At 42.5% G+C, this 22,120-nt stretch overlaps 1 protein-coding gene across 1 annotated transcript in view; it reads right to left on the bottom strand.

Annotated features, from left to right (window-relative positions):
- Positions 1-19,238, bottom strand: part of dnm3b (dynamin 3b) — a gene marked incomplete at its 5' end in the record, with an annotated part of 37,747 nt that extends 18,509 nt beyond the window's left edge. The window contains 12 exon segments of the mRNA XM_084057160.1: positions 2,070-2,140; positions 2,534-2,620; positions 3,000-3,138; positions 4,626-4,693; positions 5,619-5,754; positions 6,240-6,382; positions 7,888-8,048; positions 8,553-8,651; positions 9,215-9,418; positions 12,890-13,039; positions 13,298-13,371; positions 19,078-19,238. Coding sequence (XP_083913286.1) covers positions 2,070-2,140; positions 2,534-2,620; positions 3,000-3,138; positions 4,626-4,693; positions 5,619-5,754; positions 6,240-6,382; positions 7,888-8,048; positions 8,553-8,651; positions 9,215-9,418; positions 12,890-13,039; positions 13,298-13,371; positions 19,078-19,238 — 1,493 coding nt within the window.
- Positions 19,239-22,120: the final 2,882 nt, after the last annotated feature.

Genomic DNA, 22,120 nt, shown 5'->3' with positions numbered 1-22,120 from the left:
CTGAAGCGGGCGGCGAGGAGGCCTAGAACAGGAAGGAAGTGGCGGATTAAGATACCTGGGGGCACGAGAAAATTACAAGGCACCGTCTCTGACACAACACCCTCCGGTGGTAAACAGTGTTGCTGAACAGTGTCGGCCTGCCCAGAGAGACCCGGGCGGATAAATGCCAATCTTGAAAGGGTTGGCGTACAAATTACGGTTGAGACTCTTCAACTCCTGTCTGATGTGACCAGAGAACACATATACAAAGGGACATTCATGGGGGGAAAAAGTGCAAAAGAGCACCACACAATGGACAGAAGTGTTACTGCAGGCAGAGTCCAACACGGCACACTTTATTCCCCACAGTGACTGATACTCACCAACAGATGTCTCTCTAAGAGGACAGCTGATATTCTCACTAAGGGATGGAGATGAGATGCAAAGAGGCACCTTTGTGACACAGGAGGGGGGTTTAAACAAAGGGAGACGTCTCAACAACAAAACAAAAGTGACGGTTGCCATTAAATAACGGTGGTATAAAGAAACAGCGTCCGGTTTGATATTTAAAGTTAAACCACACCCAAATAAAGGTCATCCCGGTTTAACACAATTGTGCGCAAAAAAGGTGCAACAGAATGACGTGAATTTAACCACAAACACAAGCCCTATGGTTCACTTCGGCTAATCGAAAATAGCTGGACGTACAAGCTCAGTTTGTAGAAATACAAATAAGATGCTGCACAGCGTCGCTGTCAGGTGGAAACCTTGTATGTCCAAAACTGTTACTTTTCTGGTATTAGAAAAAATCACCTGTGTTCCAAATGATCCAATGTGGTTATTATTTAGCCAAAAGTGATTGTTAATACTTTATCTATAAAACCAACAGACAGATCTTTCCCAATGGAAACAAGACCACCAGACTTTTTGGGTGATATCCTTTTAGACAAAGTGTTTGACTGTACTCGTGCTGATTTCACATATCTGTCTAATAAAATATTCAATCAATCAATCAACACAAACTTAACCACTTTCACCATGTTTCAAAAATAGCAAGAAAATTGCATATTTACAAGCTTACACTCTTGTACGACGAAGTAGGCCATTAATAAAGATTTTAAAAACTCTAGAAATTTGGAGATACAAGGTTTCTGTCTGGCAGTTTATTCCATGCAAGGCATAAATGAAAGAGAAAGACAGAGCTTGATGAATGGACTTCTCTCCCTGGGCAGCAAAATGTCTGTGCACCGCGTGGGCACACGGCACACAACTAACTCCCTTCACCTTGCACTCTGCCATCTGTCTACGACAAGCGAGACAGACAGACAGACAGACAGACACACACAGCGAATGCTCACCTGACTTCCGGATCCCGCTCCAGAGCTCTGGCTCTGTTTTTTCCCGCTAATCGCGTTCTGTGCACTGCAAAGCAAAACAGCGACAAACAGGAACAAAGATGATTATCAATCATCAGTGCGACATGACATGTCCTATCAAGGTGGTCTGGCCAAAGTAAGTCAAACCACAACTCCAATTCAATAGTGCAGTCTTGATCTAGCCTGACATGGCCAGACTAATATCACTGAGTAGATATTAGTCTGGAATCTCTGTGTGGAACCTGCATTTCCGAGGGGCAAATAAAAACAAATGCCTCTGGTGATAAAACTGCCCCATATTTGCATACTGGGCCCTGATTGGTCCCTCACAACTTCAGAGGGAGAGAAATAAAATCTCTATTGAGAGGGGCCAGACGTAATCTGCCAAGGGCAATTTATTTTGCAATGGCAGATTCGTCTGGAACAAGGCTAGTCTTGATCCAGTCCGATCAAACAATGTGGGGCTCTACACTAGCTTCATGTTATGCCTGATTTAGACATGGTTGTGCATAATGTTGCAATGTGACACGCTGTGAGCGTGTAGATCGTCTCTTTCCGATGTGTGACGCCGACTTGCAACAACTATAAGTATAAATCAGGTCTTTCAAATGCACTCATGTGATTAACAGTCCCTTTTCTCTGCTCCCACCCGCGGCTGCATTAAACATACATTATGGTGGAGTAAGTGTAATGGATGGATATGCAGACATTTACTTAGCAAAGCCAATGAAGTCCTCGTGGTTAGTGTTGATGTAGGAGAGCTGCACGTCGATCAGCAGGAGAACCTGTGGACAGCACACGGATATGAAGCACGTTTTAACCGGCTCTCTGTCATGTACAGTATGTTGTAGCATGTCTTCAATCGCCTATTTTATAATGTCTTGTTGCAAGCATTCTTTAGGTTAGATTCCTTTAGGTTAGTGACATGCTTGACTTATAACCGAGTCTAATGTTCCAGCGGCAAAATTAGATCTGTGTGTGTGTGTGTGTGTGTGTGCGTGTGTGTGTGTGTGTGTGTGTGTGTGTGTGTGTATGTGTGTGTGTGTGTGCGTGCGTGCGTGCGTGCGTGCGTGTGTGTGTGTGTGCCATGTGTGTGTGCTATGTGTGTGCCATGTGTGCATGATTGTGTAAACAGCATTATCATTGTCTGCTTGCAGGGCAGGGGGGGGGGGTGTTACCTGATCTTTGGCACGACTCTCTCTGTCTCGGATGTGGGAGGTGACGATTTTCTCGGTCTCCTCGCGCAGCATTGGGAAGATGTCCAGCTATAGGAGTATATATAGGACACAGTGTGCATCAAGCCAAACTTATGACAATCGCAAGAATTCTGTTCAAAGCTACAACTTTCATCATTTTGTCATACCCTTCCCGGTATGCTTCAATTCAAGCTCCTTCGCGCAACGGTGTCTTTTTTTGGAAACAAAAACGGATTTACAAGAAATCATTGCTTCTTGTCAGCGAGCGACATGGCGTACTATGGTGTAAAAAGTAGGCTTTAAACTTCCACAGACTTTTTCATGTCAAGGACCCCCAAATTGATATGTATTTGGCCGCGGACCCCCCATCTGAAAGGTTTTGTGACAGGGACCCCCAGATGTTATGTTAACTATCACCATACTATAAAGGCAAAATCAATTTATTTACCTTTTCGGAGCACTGTCGCACGGTGTTGATCAGCTCTTGGATGACCATGTCCACACACTTAACGCACGGCTCCTTTAGCTTCACGATCTGCTTCTTCACAATGGCCTCAAAGGCCATGTCAGGGGTGAACAGACCAGTCCTGTACGCCACAGAGGAGAAGAGAGAGGTGTATCACACAGTGTTGATTTTGTCGACTAAAACTATGAAGAAAATGTCCGTCAACTACCTTTTTTCACGGACGAAAACTAAATGAAAACTAAATGAAAACTAAATGAAAACTAAATGAAAACTAAATGAAAACTAAATGAAAACTAAATGAAAACTAAATGAAAACTAAATGAAAACTGTCAAAATATATTGACAATTTCGTCAACAAATAAAAACTAGACTAAAATGTTAGTGAGGGATGAGTGGAGAAAAGTAGAACTAAAAGACATTTTATGTTTGGTTGTGCTTGGGTGTTGTGCTCTGAAAATAGCCGCTGCGACGCGTTGTGAGCTGCGACGCGTTGTGAGCTTGTAGATCGGCTATTTTCAGCATGCAACCAGCCATTACAACGCCATCAAGGCCAGCCAAAATACATTATAGTCGACTAAATCAACTGTAGATTTAGTTCAGACTTGAACTCTTTATTCCATTTTTACTGTTATGTTAGTTGTATCTCTCTATTCTACTTGTCTTTTACTGCTCCTAGTATTGATGATTTCTTGCATGTCTTTTTTTGTGTTATCCTTTTAGCATTATTGTATAGCTGTTCATCTGTACTTTTTGCAAACTGTTAATGTCAATCAATCAATATCTGTCCTGTTTTAATGCCTACAGCAGTCTTGCTGCGACACCTGAATTGCCCAAAAGTCTGTCTGTCTGTCTGCATTTCTTATTGCAATTAAAAGGGCTATTTATGGAAAAATGTCCTTAAATTGTTTGTGTTTTTGGCAGAAACTGTAGTTGAACTGTAGTATTTCTTTAACTTTGCTTTCACCAGAGCTGAAAACACACACAAGGAGAGGTGGGAGTTGTGTGAAAAGGGGGAGATAATAAGAAACTACATACGCCTCCCCATTTGCAGATTCCAATCCAAACCACTTTTAGATCTTTGGTAAACCAAAACTAAACATCTGTTTTGTGTTTTGATATTCAGCTGTTATGATCTTGCCTCCTTAGATATTTGGCTGCCTCCATTCAGCATATTATGCAAGAAAGTGTATCATATCACTGCAATTCTTAGATCTATACAATGTCTGTCTGTCTGTCAAAGAATTTATTTCAAAAATACCACTGTTGGTTTATAAAGCATTGATGCCAAAATAATAATACATTTCTGGTCGTGTTATGTATCGTCTCTGTCGGGTGTAAACCTCACATGTCCAAAACACCCCAGAAGCAAAGATTTGAGTTACAAATGTTTGCTTTAAAATACATATATGTATTCAAAGATTTGCTACCCCTGGGGCTCCCCGGACCCCACATTGAGAACCAATGGCCTAGGGAAAGTAACGCCTCAAGTCCTTTTTATGGTCCATGTGTAAACACGGGTCTGGTGAGAAAACAAAATGGTGGACATAGAGATGAATAGTGAATGGGCAGGTCTGCAGCGGGGAGGAGGAGTGTTGAACGAATGCCCACCTGATACCGTGGATGTTCTTGATGGCGTAGCTGATCTCACGACGCATCTCCTTCTCGTCGCACTCCATCTGAGGAGGAGGAGACAGAGGACAAGAGGAAAAGTTAGAACAAGAAAGCAGGTCATGACTGTGTTGTTGTGTACTAAGGTACCACGTTTTCATTTGGTTATTTAGTTTGTTCTGTGTCTGTCCTTCGGGCTATTGTATTGTCCCAAAAAGAAAAGTGTCAAAAATCAAATAAACTATTCATCTAAAAAAAAAGACAAAGAAAGCAGGTGGAAGAGGAGACACAGGAGAGGTGTGAGTGAAAAACAGAGTGGGAGGCACAGAAAAGAAAGAAAGAATAAAAGAAAGAAAGAAAGAAAGAAAGAAAGAAAGAAAGAAACAAAGTACAAGGTAGAGACAGAGTGAGGGTGAGAGGGAGAGAGAGGAGTGATGGTGTGAAAGAAAGAGGGGAGAAAGAGAGCAAGGAGAGAACGAGAAAAAAGTGATAAGAGAGAGAGAGAGAGAGAGAGAGAGAGAGAGAGAGAGAGAGAGAGAGAGAGAGAGAGGGAGGGAGGGAGGGAGGGAGGGAGGGATAGAGACATAAAAATGGTTCCATGACCCCAAAATGGGGGCAAACTGCAAACACATTGGTTTGTGAACCCCTGGCATAGAGAGAGGTGAGGAGGGGTGGAGGGAGAAAGGAGCAAAAAGAGAATGGTCAGAACTTGGGAGACCAAGGAAGGGAGAAAAACAGTAACGTGATGTGAAAGAGCGTGAAGACAAAAACACAAATGAAAGAAAATCGCAAGGCCATAAAATCTGCATTCCATTACATGCAGGAAGAGAAGGAATGAATCTTTGGGGGAAAAACACGAGTGAACAAAGACTAGACTAGAATAAGTAGGCCGTGTGAGGGCCAGCGGAGGTCGAATAAGAGAGAACAGATACGACAAAACAGACGAGACGCTATGGGCTGTCTGCCAGTTTGGCCATTTGGAAGGCGGATCACCTTGACCAGCTCGAAGGGGAAACGCTCGTGGAAGATGCGGTTGATTTTGGCTCCACCAGACAGCTCCACCGTGTCCACCTGGTCTCCTGAACCCTCGATCCTCTTCTCAAAGTCCACAGAGAACTGCTGCACCATCCTGGACAATTAAACACAGTACAAATATAAAAACACTTTTATCTGGCGTTCGATCAGAATGTTCGATCAAACGGAAGGGAAGGCTATTAGTGCAGCGCTTCCCAAGCTGTGGGCCGGGGGCCCCACTAGTGGTGCCGTGAGGATATTGCAAGTGGGCCCCCAAATAATTGACAAAACATTTAAGATGTAAATGATAATATAACATTAATATTTAAAAAAATATATATGCAAGTCATGGTATTTTTTTCTTTAAAACCTTGAAAAAAATGAACATAACCGATGTATTTATCATTAAAACAGACGTGCTCTGAAAATCCAGCCGTCTGAACACTTAACATAGTGGCCGAATGGCTGCCGTCCACTGCACTAAAGTGACTCTAAAGTGACTCTAAGGTGTATGTCTTTCTATGAAGTTTAAGAAGTGTATGGGAGTATGTTTGTGTGTGTGTGCGTGTGCGTGTGCATGTGTGTGTGTGTGTTACTGACTGCAGCAGCTGCTTGGTTTTGCGGGACGGGTCATCGGGACGGTATCCCCGGTACTCCTCGGCCTCCTTGTCCAGGGATAACATCTGGGACTGCAGCTTCGCTCGGAAGGCCGGCAGCGTGTCCCGGATGTGGTTGGTCAGTTGCTGTGGAAACCAAACGCCAAGCGGCCACAATGAAATGATCACCAATGATGCCCCATGTTGCTAAGGAGATTACATTTGCGCATATGGTTGTATATCGTCGCTGTCGGGTAGAAACCTCTTATCTCCATGTTTTAACTTTTTGTGTTTTTTCTGTAAATTAACGTCCTACTTGATCACACTACAGCATCACACAAAAACAACAAAAGTGGCAGATCCACAACCTCGAAACGCGAGGCAACACATTTTGAGCGTGTCGATCTGCTATATTTGCAACTTTTGAATTTGAATCCTGCAAATGAACAGTTTTGGACATATGAGGTTTCCACCCGACGGAGACGATATGAAAGAAGTAGAGCTGCAGCTATCCATCATCTTCTTAGTGATTATGCTATTGATTATGTTTTCCATTCATCAAATAATAGAAAAGCACTTTTTGGTGTTTTTTTTAATACTGTATATCAACGAATCGACACAAAAAATGGCATTTATGATTATAATCGACTAAATCAATTAGTTACTAATTAACCACTTAAGCCCTACAAGTGTCGCACACAAATAGCTAAACAAAAAGCTGATATACAAGCTCACAATGTGTGACATTGTGATGTAGATCTGCTATTTTTACTATTTTACTATTTTTAATTTGTTTGAAAAAGCCAATCATTTTTTTATTAAATCGATTATTGATCTTTTTTTTATCAGTTTATCAGTCAGTTTATTGTGATATTAAAATAATGATGTTTGAGCTGTTGGAAATAACTATAGGCTACACTTGGTTGGCAAAGCCTATATGACAACAATACAACTATTGAGGATAGTGGGATTTATATTTATGCATATTATATTTGTTGTTAGAGTCTATCTGTCCTCTGAAACAATGTGGTTTACAATTAGTGATAATTACTTTACTTGTCCCTTATGCTTGTATAATTTTATATTATTAATTTTATTTTTGTGTGCAAAGCACTTTGTAACTTTATTAGATTTTTATTTGTTTAAAGTGCTTTATAAATAAATAATTTTAAACTGAAGATGATGGCCAATGTTGATGTTAGTTGAAAAAATGATAAAAAATATATATATATTGTATCGTATCGTGAAATTAGTGACACCCCTAGTAATGATTGATATTAACACTTGAACCGCATCAGAAAGAAGGTGACATTTCCACCTGCTGACAGCTTTGCATAAAGTAGGTGGCTCTGCTCTGCTTCTGCATTAGAAGTACTGTACAGTATGTAAAGCAGGGGTTCTGAAACAGGGGTCCGGGGACCCCTAGGGGCCTCTGAGGGGGTTCAAGGGGGTCCCCAGCAAATTGAGGAACAGTTTAAGCCCTATTTTATATTTTGGCTATTCAAAAATAGCCGATCTAAAAGCTTGCAGATCAGCCATTTTTGACAAATCTTGACAAATCTCTTTATGGGAGTGACTGTATCAATTTGAGGGTCCCTGGGGATACTGATGTGAAGGGCGTTTAGGAAAAGCGCAGAGAATGAACGTCTGACCTGGTTGAGGGTCTTCTGCAGACGAGGGGTGCCCATTTTGTCAGCTAAGTGTCTATATGAAGCGTGGGAAAGGAAGAACTTCTTCTCTGCTTCCAAGGCAGCCTTGATGTCCTTCCTGCCATCAATGTCCTTTTGACTGCGATTCACCACCCCGAGGTAACCTGGGAGGCATCCAACACACGCTCATGTTAAAGGCAGGGTAAGATTTTACTAATGCATTTTTATTTAAAAAAAAGTTCTACAAGCTCACAACTCGTTGCGCTGCAGCGTGTTGTCAACTTGTAGATTGGCTATTTTCAGTGCACGTCAAAGGCACGCAACTATGTGTAAATCAGGCATACCTCTTACACCAACCCCAAAACCGTATCTGTAATACTAACCAAGCTGAATCTTTTTCTATACTGTAAGCCTAACTCCCCAAATTTGTTTTAACCATAAAACAACTATTTCTCTTGTGAGAACCTTCAAAATGGTCCAGCAAAAAAATGCTATTTCTCAAATTCTAATACTTGGGGCCGTCAAAAGTATAGTAATTACACACACACACACACACACACACACACACACACACACACACACACACACACACACACACACACACACACACACACACACACACACACACACACACACACACACACACACACACACACACACACACACACCTCTTCGTAGTGGCAGTAGTTTGTTCTCTAGAATTTCCCTGGCATCGGTACCCTCGTCCATCAAGTCCAGCTTGGTGATGACACCAATGGTCCTCATTCCTGAAGAAGTGCAACAATACAAAAGTAAAGTTTGCAACTATTATTGTTACATTCATCATTAACATTTTGAGACTGCTGCAAAATCCATAAAGCTGCAATCCAAGTTGAGCTGGCTTCAACTGCAGTTACAAAGCCACAAAATAACCAATTGCTACTTGGTCAACCACTTCAGAGTTCTTTTCAACCCCAGGTTTTATATTTTCTTTTACATGTTTTGTGTTGATCACCACTTCAACAGTGTCTCGGCGACAGATAAGCTGCGCCACTTTGTAGCTTTGTATACTTTGTGGCTGCCAGCCCAGTGCTAACGCAGTATTACTCCACTCCAGTGGTTAGTGTGTTTTGTAATAGTAATACAAATCTACAAAGTAACTAAAGTTTTCATATAATTGTAGTGGAGTAAAAGTACAATATTTTTCTCTGAGATGTAGTGGAGTATAAGTAAAGGTATTGAAATGTATAAATACTGAAGAAATTAAAGATAGAAAGAAGTATACTACTTGAGTATGTACTTAATTACTTTACACCACTGCTCCACTCCACTCCCTTCCTCCCTCCCTTACCCTGTGGGTCCACTTCCTTGGCCAGCTTGAGGGCGTCAGAGTTAGCCAGATCACTGTTGGCCGGCGTGACGGCCAGAATGAGACAGCTCTCCTTGCTGATGAACTGCATGATCATCTCCCGGATCTGCTGCTCGATGTCCACTGGCTGGTCCCCCACCGGCACCTTGGTGATCCCCGGCAGGTCGATCAGAGTAAGGTTCAGCACTGCAGAGTAGAATCAGTGTTAGCTTTTTTGACTGAACTCGCTGAGATTATTCTGTCTAACAACTTTTTCAAGTACTCTGGTCATTTTTATTTACAATGCCAAGGGACTGCTATGGGTAGTGCTTTTGCCCCGTCATATGCCTGTCTGGGCATGGGTTTTTTGGGAAGAAAGATTTATACATAACCCTGTAAATAATATATTTCTCCCTAAAATAGCTCTATGGCGTCGGTACATTGATGATGTGCTCTTGATCTGGAAGGGCACCGTAGATGAGCTGCAAGCGTTCCTCCTGTATGTAAACTCCACCACTAGGTACTTAACTTTTACCTTGGAGTTTAACAATAATGAAATATTCATTTTCTAGACCTCACCATCTTTAAAAGTAGTGATGGTCTGTTTGATACCACTATCTACCGTAAACCACTCAGCAGGAATACTTTACTAAGAGCGAACAGCAATCACTCTAAACAACTCATTCGGAATATCCCTATTGGCCAATACCTGCGCCTTAGGCGTAACTGCAGCTCCACCATAGACTTTGAATCTAAAGCTACATATCTTACTAAGCGCTTCATAGAAAGAGGCTATAACCAAGTGGACCTAGACGCAGCGTATAATAGTGCTCTACATACAGACAGAACGTCCCTACCCATAAAAAAGCCCAAACAGACACCCACTCGGCTCTGTTTCTCAACGCAATATTCTCCAGCGGCAGGGTTAATTAAGAATGCTTTCCTAAAACATTGGCACGTCCTTAAAAGTGATCCCAAACTTGCTAACATGTGTACTGATCCTCCTCTCTTCTCTTTCAGGTGCTCCAGAAGCCTCAGAGACCGTCTTGAAAACACCCCCCCCCCCCTGGCTCCCTAAATCCCCCACAGGGTTTTTATAAATGTGGCAATTGCGCCCAATGCTCTAATTCATCTAATACTACATTTTTTTACCCATCCACGTACTGGTAAAAAATACAAAATATCCTCATTTATAAACTGTAACTCAACCCAAGTGGTCTATATGCTCAAATGTCCCTGTGGACTGGCATATATTGGTCAAACAGAGACCACTTAAACTCCGTATAGGTGAGCACAAAACTGCTATTCGCACTAACAACCCAGAATATGCCATGGCCAGGCACTATAAATTAGCAAATCATGGCTCCCCAGCATCCCTGAAATTCTGGGGAATAGAAAAAATTTCAACCCCACCACGGGGTGGTGACATAATTAACAAACCGCTTCGCAGAGAAGCAATGTGGATCCACAACCTTGACACTTTAGAACCCAATGGTCTAAATGAAGAACTGAGCCTTTCATGCTTTTTATAGACGGTCCCTGAGGCTTCCTGACATGTTTATGAGTGTTTCCCCTTTTTTTTGTGTCTCAACAATTAAAAAATTGTCATAAGTTTATCTAAAATGTTTTTGCATTGGCCTAATATTCTTTGGCCCCTATCTCCATATGTACACTGTTTTAAACTTACCTTATCATGGCATTATATGGTTACACTATTTTGTATATTCTGTAATATGTTAAATGATCCATATGCCCAGAGCTAACCCTAATCATCACTGATTGTCGCAACCTTGAGACTGTGACGTGTTGTACTAGATAATTACCACTAAACAGAGGGCCATCCACCATTGGTTTATTGAGAGCACAGCCCATGCTCACCTCTGTGTATATATATGGCGACCTAGAAGCTGCCACCCATGACCCTGAGGAAGGTCGAAAGACCGAAACGTCAGTCAATCTTATTACTTGCACTGTAACAATAAAAGGCTTAAATTGTCCGTGTTGCTCCAGCGTTCATTTCTTATAGAATCAGTGTTCATTTCGTTGGATAAAACTATGATGTTTTTTTTTTCGTCTACTACCTTTTTTCACTGACGAAAACTAAATAAAAACTAAGCTAAAATGTTAAGGAGGGACTAGGGGAGAAGAGATCCAGTAGAACTAAGACAATTGGTTGTGTTCGGGTGTTGCAGATCTATAAGCTCACAACGTGTCGCGCTTGGATTATAACACCTCATTGGTATTTCTGGCACACTATCACCTCCACCCCCAGAAGCAGAGAAGGAGACTGTTGCCTTTAATGTCAGATTGTTAACTCAGATTGTTGTTGCATTTACTAAGAATTAGGGGTGTGCCGATACACTAATTTCACGAAACGATACGATACGATATTTGGCTCACAACTTCGATACGATTTCGATACGATACGATACGCACTTTTTTTATTATGAAAATATATGGAGGAGAAAAAAAGAAAATGCAAACAAATAATTCTGTTTTTGCATTATTCAGACATGCAAACTTGTAGCTTTTCAGCTACAATAGCCGTTTTGAATCCAAATAGTATGACAAAAAAAATAGTATGAAAAAAAAAAAAAAAAAAAAAAAAATTTTTTTTTTTTCAAAAACGATATTTTTTTCCCCCAAAACGATACATATCGTCGCGAAAACGTATCGCGATATATCGCGGGACGATATATCGGCACACCCCTACTAAGAATGGAAGAATACATTTAAAGGCTCACTGATTGTTACAACCAAGTGATTATAATATAGTGGATTAAATATAGTATAATACACTATACTATAGTATAGTATATTACAATATTACTAATAATGTCAGTTTTTAAGTGAAATGTTCTGCAAGGTGCTGTATATTTGACATTATATCAGTGGTTACACAGAAAGGAGAAAGGTCAGCCTGCTTTCTTCTTGCAGGGGAAAGCAGTGAACTTTAAAGGACACTGGCCATCTGCTTAGTCATGGGCTACATCCTACTTGTCCTTCGTAGACATCAGACAAATTCAATTATTTCCCTTTATCTAGACAACCTATTCCTGGTTCTTTGGCAACGCTGACCTTGTTTTGAAAACAGGCACTGCCATATATTTGTTGACATAACCAGAACACAGTGACTCACAGCTCGCCATGGCCTACTTTGACGCAAACGATGAGCGTCGTGCATGGTACATGCGCAGAGCAAGTTCAGTACAGGAGACTCGGTGCAGTTGCTGCTGGCTGACCATTGGTCGGTCTCAGCTCCATGCTTCTATTCTGAACCAATCACATACTCACTTCATAATAGAGCACCCCATTTAAATGGGGGAGTTGCATTGCACATTCCTTGCTTGCTGTTTGCTGCTGCTTACCGCTGTCTGTTCTGCTGCTGCTTCCTACTACCGCTGTTGCCGCTTTTAAAACTGGCTGTTCACCCTCCACCACCCCAGCTACCACCTGTTGCTCTGGGTCTGCTTTTATGTATTATGGGGCGAATTCGAAGCCCCTATCGATAGGGGACATGTAGTGTGCTCCCTCAGAGTACGTAAAAGCTGATCCATTCATTGCCAAACCGAAATTAATGTAAATGTATACTGTAACTCATTTTATATTCATTAAAATATATTTTAATCCATTCATGAGTTTGACTGAACGTTCTTAGTGATATCATATGATGCGTACCATGAGGGGAGTAGACGCGCAGGTTGATTGGGACGGGTGATATGCCTTTGTTGGCCCCTGTGATACGGTCAGTCTCCGCCTCAATCTCCCCGCGGACCTCTTCGAAATCTGTAAATTTCTTCCCCTTGCAGTGCAGGAATTCAGCCCACTCTGTGGAAATGCAACATGACAGTGATTACTGGTGTGTGGGAGAGAGAGACAGAGTGTAGGAGTAGAGTGTACATGACAGGAAAATAAGAGCAAACGCATCACGTGTGTGTGCGTGTGTGTGTGTGTGTGTGTGTGTGTGTGTGTGTGTGTGTGTGTGTGTGTGTGTGTGTGTGTGTGTGTGCGCGCGCGCGTGCGTGCGTGCGTGCGTGCGTGTGTGTGTGTGTCATGTGTGTCATGTGTGTGTGTGCGTGTGCTTACCTGCATTGGCACTGATAAGCTGCAGAACCAGGGGCCTACGGGTGACAATACCAGATCCGCGGGGCAGGAAGTCCCTGAGGAAAGACAGCAAGGAAATCACACAATGCTGAAACACACGTCCCGTTCAGAATAATCGATACAGAGCATGGGGGGCTTTGTATGACATACAGCAGTGGTTCATAACCTTTTCAGGCCGCGAACCCCCAAAATAATCATATTTGAACTGGGGACCCCCGACCCTGACAAGCACTTGGAATTGTTGGAGTTGAGGCATTACATTTAGTATGACTCAGTTCCACAGGTACATATTGTGAAAATAGCCGATCTACAAGCTCACAACAACTCGCAATGCAAGTCGTTGTGAGCTATTATATCAACTATTTTCACAATTTTTGGCTCTTTCTTATATTATTTGAAACGTTTTTATTTTGTAGTTTGTTGATTACCTTTGATGCAGTTATGGTCTTTTTTCCTTTCATTTCTTTTCTCTTTTTTTGTATTAGAAGTCCTTAAATTGTCACTTTACTATCATCTGGGGGGGGGGGGGGGGTCCCGACGCACAGGTTGAGAACCACTGACATACAGCAACAGCACCAAAACCCATAGATTGGCTGACACAGGACATCTGTCCCTCAGACTCTTCCCTAAAACACCCTGGCTAGCAAGCATCCAAGACTGACCTCCAAGCTGTGGAACTGCCCCCCTCCCCCCTCCTCCCCCAGTCAGGATTGCAGACTCACTCCTCGTTTTCCGCCGCAGTCTGAAACCTCACCTCTTCAGACTCCACCTCACCCCCCTAGCACTCTGTGTCGCTATCAAAAAACATGTGACAGAAGTCACCTGTTTTTTGATAGAGGCTATAATTGTACTATGCAGATGTATTTGGTTATTTAGATTAGACACTGTTTGCCTGACCACAAATGCTAAGAATGTTTAGGTCGCATGTTGTTTAGAATAGATAGTTGCTAGGTTAGATGTTTACCTGGTATCCTAGTTACTTAGTCTAGACTGCTGGTTCACACAATTTCCAAATGCAAATTCCAAATGTCTATTTAACAGAAGCGCAGAGAATGAGACAGGAGTAAATAACTATTGTGGAATAGTTAGGCTGGCTTGAGAGACTACTTTAGCACTAAATTGTTTTCTTTACGTGACCGTTTACCCTGTCCTTTGTTGACGATAGGGTTCATGACATTTAATCTGATTTTGCACTTGTAAGTCGCTCTGGGTAAGAGCGTCTGCTAAATGCCTACATTGTAACTGTAAAATGGTAAATGATGCATTTATATAACGTCTTTATCCATATAGTACAATGTGCATTACATTCACCCACACATCCACACACTGACAGAGGAAGGAACCATGCAAGGCACCAACCTGCTCATAGGGAGCGGTTAAGGGTTTAGTGCCTTGCTCCCGGACACTTTGACATGAAGCCAGTATGAGGTTAAAGGCCTTAAACTCTATCCATTTTTTTGGGAATTTGAGAATAGCCAATCTACAAAGCTCACAATGTGTTGCATCGCAACATGTTGACCAATCTTCTGTTATGGGGTCCCTGGCACCAAATCTTTTCAGATGGGGCGGCCGCGGCCAAATACATATACATTTGAGGGTCCTTGACATGAAAATGTTTGAGAATCACTGGTTTAGGGCACATACCCGGACTATTTACTAATGTCATGCCCCTTCTCTCTGTCTGCATTTCCGGTGTCTCCCTCCATCGCTAAAAAAAAAAAAGTCTTAAACATTTTAAACAACTAGGAGGAAGAACAACAACAGGTCAAAACGAGCATCATGATTTGATTTTGATATTTGATATTGTATTTAAATGGGGTAGACAAAATAAGCTTTAGCTTCAGCCTACACCTTTTCGGACCATTTTAATGTGCATTACTGATATGCACCGTACTACAGTATACTTGATTGTCTAAAATGACCGAAATAAATAAACCTAACCTAGCATCTGCAATCCTGGTGGGTAAATAAGGCCAGACCGCACCAATACAACTCCTTGCAACTGCCAATGGGGATAATGGTTGCAAGTACAGTAGTTGCATGTTGCAAGGAGTATTGCAGGAAGTTGCATTGGTGTGGACATGTTGCAACCCCTTGCAACATGCAACTACTTGCAACCATTATCCCCAAGTTGTAGTTGAAAGGAGTTGCATTGGTGTGGAGTGGCCTTAAAACTGTTTTGTTGCAAGGAGTTGCGACTAGTTGCATTGATGCGGTCTGGCCTTAAAACTGTTTTGTTGCAAGGAGTTGCGACTAGTTGCATTGGTGCGGTCTGGCCATAAAGGAGCAATGTCATTTTAAAAACAGGTGACTTCACTAAAGTACCTATTGGAGATTCTGCACACGTATGTGCTTTCCTGTGTGTGTGTGTGTGTGTGTGTGTGTGTGTGTGTGTGTGTGTGTGTGTGTGTGTGTGTGTGTGTGTGTGTGTGTGTGTGTGTGTGTGTGTGTGTGTGTGTGTGTGTGTGTTTGTGTTCTCCTTGCCTCAAACCAAATAACCAGCGTTCATTACACTATGCATGAGCTCAGGCTCCTACTTGACAACCGACACGTTCAAAAACACAAGACTAACAACATCACCACCCAAAACAAAACAAGAAGAGAGAGAGAGGTCTAATTAGAAAAGGCAAGCAGAGGCTCACTGGGACATACGGTACTCTTTGATTTACTCTAGATACATATCAATTATGGTATTTTTAGTACACAAGTTGCGTTCGCATGTGCCATTATGTGTATTATGCACATGCACGTGCACATGTCACACACTTGCCAACGGTCACAAGTTTGCTCAATCTCACGCGATGAGACTCGGGAGGCACCTGATTAACACGTATATCGATCGCTGGACTTTCCTCGAAGAGGGTTTAGTAAAAAAAAGAAAAAAGAAAAAGAAAGATGAGTCCACATCTTGTCCACTCAGCAGTGTGGGAGCCAGCAGCTGTGGACAGATGGGTCATTACTCAGCATCACAGGTCTCAGGGGCAGTCCGGACCTGACTGATGCTGCTGACCAAAGTTGTCCAATTTGTCACAAAAAAATCAAATAAAACCACATTGCAGAATGTTGTTAAAATTAACCACTTAAGCCCTACATACTTTAGCGTACAACGAATAGAAAGAATAGCCAATCTACAAGAAAATAGTGTTGTGAACATGTAGATCCCCATATGTTTGAAAATTATAAATGTTTGGGAAATATTTAGAAAATTCTGAGGCTAAACCTCTGAAGCGATGTTGTGCTTCTTTCCACAGATAGAGAATACGGTATAGACGGGAGTTACGAGCACACAGCGGGGGACGATTGAATTTAACAGCGAGAGCTCCCTTCAGGCTACGACATGAGTCATCTTCGAAGCATGTTAGAGAAAAATGAGCAATCATGGAACTGAACCACCATTTTTTTTGTATAGTGAGAGCTTCTCGTAGGTGGTGGTGACTGGAAACACCGGTGGGCTTCCTTCTGTTCTGCTACAATGACTACATACTAGTGTTTTCTAGACTTACAGGTTCCCTTTTACATTCTCTGTGTTACATAAACACTGAGGATATTACAGTATAATAGTTTTGTTGCAACAGCTGCAGGCATAACGTGGTTGTGGGACCTCCATCAGTCATCAGTATGGTATCAGTTACAATATCAATATAAGTAAGACTATGCCTCAGTCATCAGTATACATGTTATGAATTATTGAGGTAATACGGCAATTGCCCCACATTGTTTTGTTTTTCGGGTGAACAACATCATAGACTACTAGATGCCTGATTCAGAAAAGGTTGGGAACCAGTGGCCTAGATGAATAATAAATGATCATTGTTTCAACATAAGTTGGGAGTTGCTACTGATGAATAAATGTAGGATGAATGTGGTTGAGTGATACATGCTTCTTAAGATAAATAACAGGTATTAGATGCGAGGGTATTCAGAACAGAAACATTTAAATGTCATTTGAACTGATGCCTGGAGCTGTATAGGGAAATATAGGCAATACATGTCCTGGGCTGCAAAAGAGCACACCCCGGAGTTCTGTCTGAATGGGCTGGAATCCCTGAAGAGCAGCGCTAACCCAAATACTGCCTCCCCTGCTGTACGTACAGTTGCTTGTTAAAAATAAAACGGTGACGTCCACGCTCTGCTGGTGGAAAAAAATAGGAAAGGAATGGGGCCATCAAGCTGAAACTGTGCACATCAACCATGCACACAGCAGCATACTGGGAACAGCAGTTACTTAAGGCATTGGTTCTCAAAGTGGGGTTCGGGGACCCCCAGGAGTCCTTGAGGGAGTTCCGGGGGGTCCCCAGCTAAATGATAGATTAGGCACCAAATGGACCCTTATGGGTCTGTAACTCTGAGAGTGTACAAATGGAACCAAATTGACCCTAACAGGTCCATTTGGTTCCATTTGTACACTCTCAGAGTTAAATTGACATAGATTTTACAATATAAATTGCGGTCCAGGTGATAGAAATGCCATTAAATGGGGGTCTGTAGCCCTAATGCATGTCAAACTGGGGGTCCTCTAAATTAAAATGGTTGAGAATCACTGCTAGAGCCGTAAAAAAATCTTCTCTTATGGGGGTCCCTGGCATATCTTTTGAAATGGGGGTCCGCGGGCTAATAAGTGTCACTTTGGGGGTCCTTGACATGAAAAAGTTTGAGAACCACTGACTTAAGGCCAGTGGTGGACAGTAACATGGTACATTTACTCAAATACTGTACTTAAGTAAAAAGAAATGTCAGTGTCTGAGTGTTCGTATTTTTGGATACTTATGACTTTCACTACACACAAAGGTACATTATGAATTAACCAATAAAGCCCTGTTTCAAATATAGCAAAACTAGCAGATCTACAAGCTCTCAGCGTGTTGCATTGCGACACGCTGTGAGCTTGTAGATCTGCTATTTTCACTATTAATAATTGTTTTTGAAACTTTCTGGAAAATCGTAATTTTTTTTGTAAAATGTCTACATTTTAACACAGCTATAAATTTATATTAAAACGTTTTTTTTAAAAGCAAGTACTCCAGTACGTTAACTCGAGTACAGTTTGGCTGAGCAACGTTCACTTGTAATTGAATAATATATGACCAGGAGGAGCATACATTAAATTGAGTACTGAAGTTCAGTACTTTGTCCACCACTGCTAAAAGACTAGATGGTGTGTGTTCAGTGGTGTAAAGTAATTAAGTAAATGTACTCTCAAGTACTGTACTTAAGTACAATTCTGAGGTATTTTCTACTTTACTGGAGTATTTCCAATTATCAGTACGTTTACTTCTACTCCACAACATCTCAGAGGCAAATATTACACTTTTACTCCAATGCAATTATTTGAGAACTTTAGTTAATCGTTACTTTGTATATTTTGATTATTATTACAAAACATGCATTAACCACTTCAGCCATAGACTTTGGCTATTTGAAAATAGCAGACTTACAAGCTCACAACGCGTCGCAGTGCGACGCGTTGTGAGCTTGTAGATCTGCTATTTTCAAATGATTGTATACATTTTGAAAACACGAAATGGAAGATTTCTGCAAAACGAGTACTTTTACTTTTGGTACTTTAAGTACATTTTTATGACAATACTTTTGCACGAGTAAATTCCTAATACCAACGTGTTGTGTGTTGTGTTGTGAACCCTAGCCAGCCAAGAGATTGTCCCTATAGTCCCTACGTTAATCCGCAAGGTTAACGAGATAGGGGATTATCCTATTTCTGGTGGTCGTTGCTGCTAGCGCCTGCATGGCTTGCCTCACCCTACCTGCCAACAAAGTTCTCCAGCACGGAGCTCTTGCCAGCGCTCTGTCCGCCCACCACAGCGATCTGTGGCAGGTCCAGATTGCAGGCCTGACCGATGGAGCTGAAGGCATCCTGTAGCTTGTTGACCAAGGGGATCAGGTCCTCCATGCCACGGTTCCCCATGGTTGGCTTGTACAGATGGAGGAGCTGGAGATCAGAGAATTGAGGAGAGAGGGCGAGAGAGAGAGGGCGAGAGAGAGAGAAAGAGAGAGAGAGAGAGAGATAGAGAGAGAGGGGGAGAGAGAGGGGGGATGTGGTGGTGCTGCTGCTGCTGCTATATATCACTCCAGGTTGCTGCTGCTACCGTGGTGCTTGTTGATAAGTCATCTAGTCGAGCATCATCGCCCCGAGCCAAGCAAGGGTCGAATGGACTATAGGAAGGAGAGAGAGACACAGAGGAGAGGACAGAGAGAGAGAGCAGAGAGAGAGAGAGAGAGAGAGAGAGAGAGAGAGAGATGAAATAAAATAAAATGACAGGGGCAGGCAGACTATTGCGCAGTTGCTTGCCACACACGCACGCACACGCATACACACGCACGCACACACACACACACACACACACACACACACACACACACACACACACACACACACACACACACACACACACACACACACACACACACACACACACACACGCGCGTTATTTTCAAGGGCATCTAGTCAGTGGAGCACCATAGGCGCTCCGCTCCATAATCACATTTACACTACACTGTGCAATGAATCCTCGAAGCTCTGCAGAGGGAACGTCACGCAAGCCACAGTAAATGAATAAAAAATGCGTCGCGTTTATTGTGTTTCTACAAACGTAAAACTGTGTGAAAACATACGCGCCGCATAGAAATATAAAATAACATATAGCAACCTCCTGTATTTGAGCAGAACGGTTGTCATTGCCACCTTACCCGGCTTTAAGATTCCCCTTGGCGTTTTCAATGTCGCTGTCCACAGTGTCCAGTGCTGAAAGACGTCCAGATCAGTGACAACCAACCCCCCCCCCTGCGTAATAATTATAACATACAGCACCTGCTCGTCAAACGCTGCATCGGATTTGATTTGAATGAATGTCCTGTGCACTAATATTAATAACCGCTATGCTTCGTTATGCTCGGCTAGAACCTCAGCACGTTCTCATCCAGACCCCATCATAATTCGCCGTGGATTAATCATATTTCTTTTCCTTTTTTTCCTTTTACGTAGTCACGATAATTGCGAAGCTCGGCTGCGCCTCGAAGCTGCGCCTCCTTCGTCGCCAGATTGACGCGGCGGAGGACCAATGACAGCCGCGGAGCCGGGGGCGACTCAGACAGACGCGGCACGGTATTGGCTTAGCCCTGATCCATGGCTGTCATATCATGACAGTCATGGATGAACTTCAACCTGGTGTTTGCAGCTTCTCCATTTACAGCCCGTACATCTACATAAACGTTCAAAAAAAATATAAAGTGTAAACCCCATGGCCACGGATGTTAAAAGTATGTACGGGTCTTCAAAAGTACCCATATGTTTTGTATTGTTCAATAAAAAGCATTTTAATCCGATTGGTGGCCATTTTCTCCGTATTTTCACCGCTTCCAACTACGTGACCCTATCAGTTGGGAGGTGTATTGCACTCTGATACATTATAACTCTATGAGAAAATGGCTATCGATCGGATTAAAATGCCTTTTATTGAACAAAACGGAAGATACGGATACTTCTAAGAGCCCGTACATCATTTTAACATCCGTAACCAAGGGATTAAACACTTTATATTTTAAATCTGAACAATTATGTAGATGTACGGGCCATAAATAAAGAAAGTGAAAACACCAGTTTGAAGTTCATCCATGACGGTCGTGATGGACGACCGTCGTGCATCCATGCACGGTATTGGCTGAACGCACGCAGGTTAGGGCACAACAAGCCCGCCCCCTGTTTACATCATGGCTTTACATCCGTGCCATTCCGTGTCATTTATGTCGTGAGCCTGCGACACACTGCAACGATGATGCGCTCTTGTACATAATAATGATTTTACCCCGCAGTTAACGCACAAGACATATTGCTGTCATAAATGTTATGTTATATATAGGCCTAATTCCCGCATCAAAGTTGGGGGAAACGGTGCGCACGGTATTTATGTTTACATGCTTTTCTATTTCTGCATTACAAAATTAAAACATGATAACGAGCCATGCTGATGGGAGTTTTCATATAATATTACGAGACATTTCTGATGATGTTTGGTCACTGCCTGCTGTAGTGCTGTCATGCGAAAGGAAGGACACTGTCACGTCGTTCTATTTTAATCTCACACCAGCCGACATCTGTGGCACGTAGCAAAACATTACATCTCCTCCACTGGCTGTTGAACAATGGCTTATTAATTTTACATGTCGTTGACAGGTCTATGGGGAGGTATTTGATTTGCTCCACAGGCAGTGGCTCCTTAACAGGGTAAACTAAGCACTGTGCAGCCTGCCACGTCCACTATTAAATAACAGTTGTGGGTCAGAATAAAATCCATCCCTTTAGGCTATTTATCTTTTATCCTTCACATAACGGTCAGGCCGACTGGTTATCCACATATCACGATGCAGTACATCACAAATGTCGTTAGGTGGCAGTAACGATCTAGATTAGTAACAACTGGGTTCTGTTCAACGAATACAAGACAGGTGGGCACTATATAGGGACATCTCTGGGCACCATATTTTTGGGATGACTGGGCACCTGGATGAGTGGGCACTGGGATAAGTGGGCACTAGGACATCTGGGCACCAAAAAACATCTGGGCACTAGGGACATGTGGGCACTTGGGGGTGGAGATAACTGGACACCTGGATGAGTGGGCACCTGGAGAAGTGGACACCGAGATAACTGGGCACTAGGACGAGTGGGCACTAGGGACATGTGGGCACCTGGACGAGTGGGCACTTAGGGGTGGAGATAACTGGGCACCTTGACAAGTGGGCACCTGAATTAGGATTTGTGTCCACAAGTGTTTTTTAACTTGACATAGT

The sequence above is a fragment of the Gymnoscopelus microlampas genome (genome assembly GCF_963454915.1).
Source record: "Gymnoscopelus microlampas genome assembly, chromosome: 5".
Lineage (NCBI taxonomy): Eukaryota > Metazoa > Chordata > Actinopteri > Myctophiformes > Myctophidae > Gymnoscopelus > Gymnoscopelus microlampas.
The sequence above is the reverse complement of the archived record's forward strand: the minus strand, read 5'-3'. Positions and strand labels throughout refer to the sequence as shown.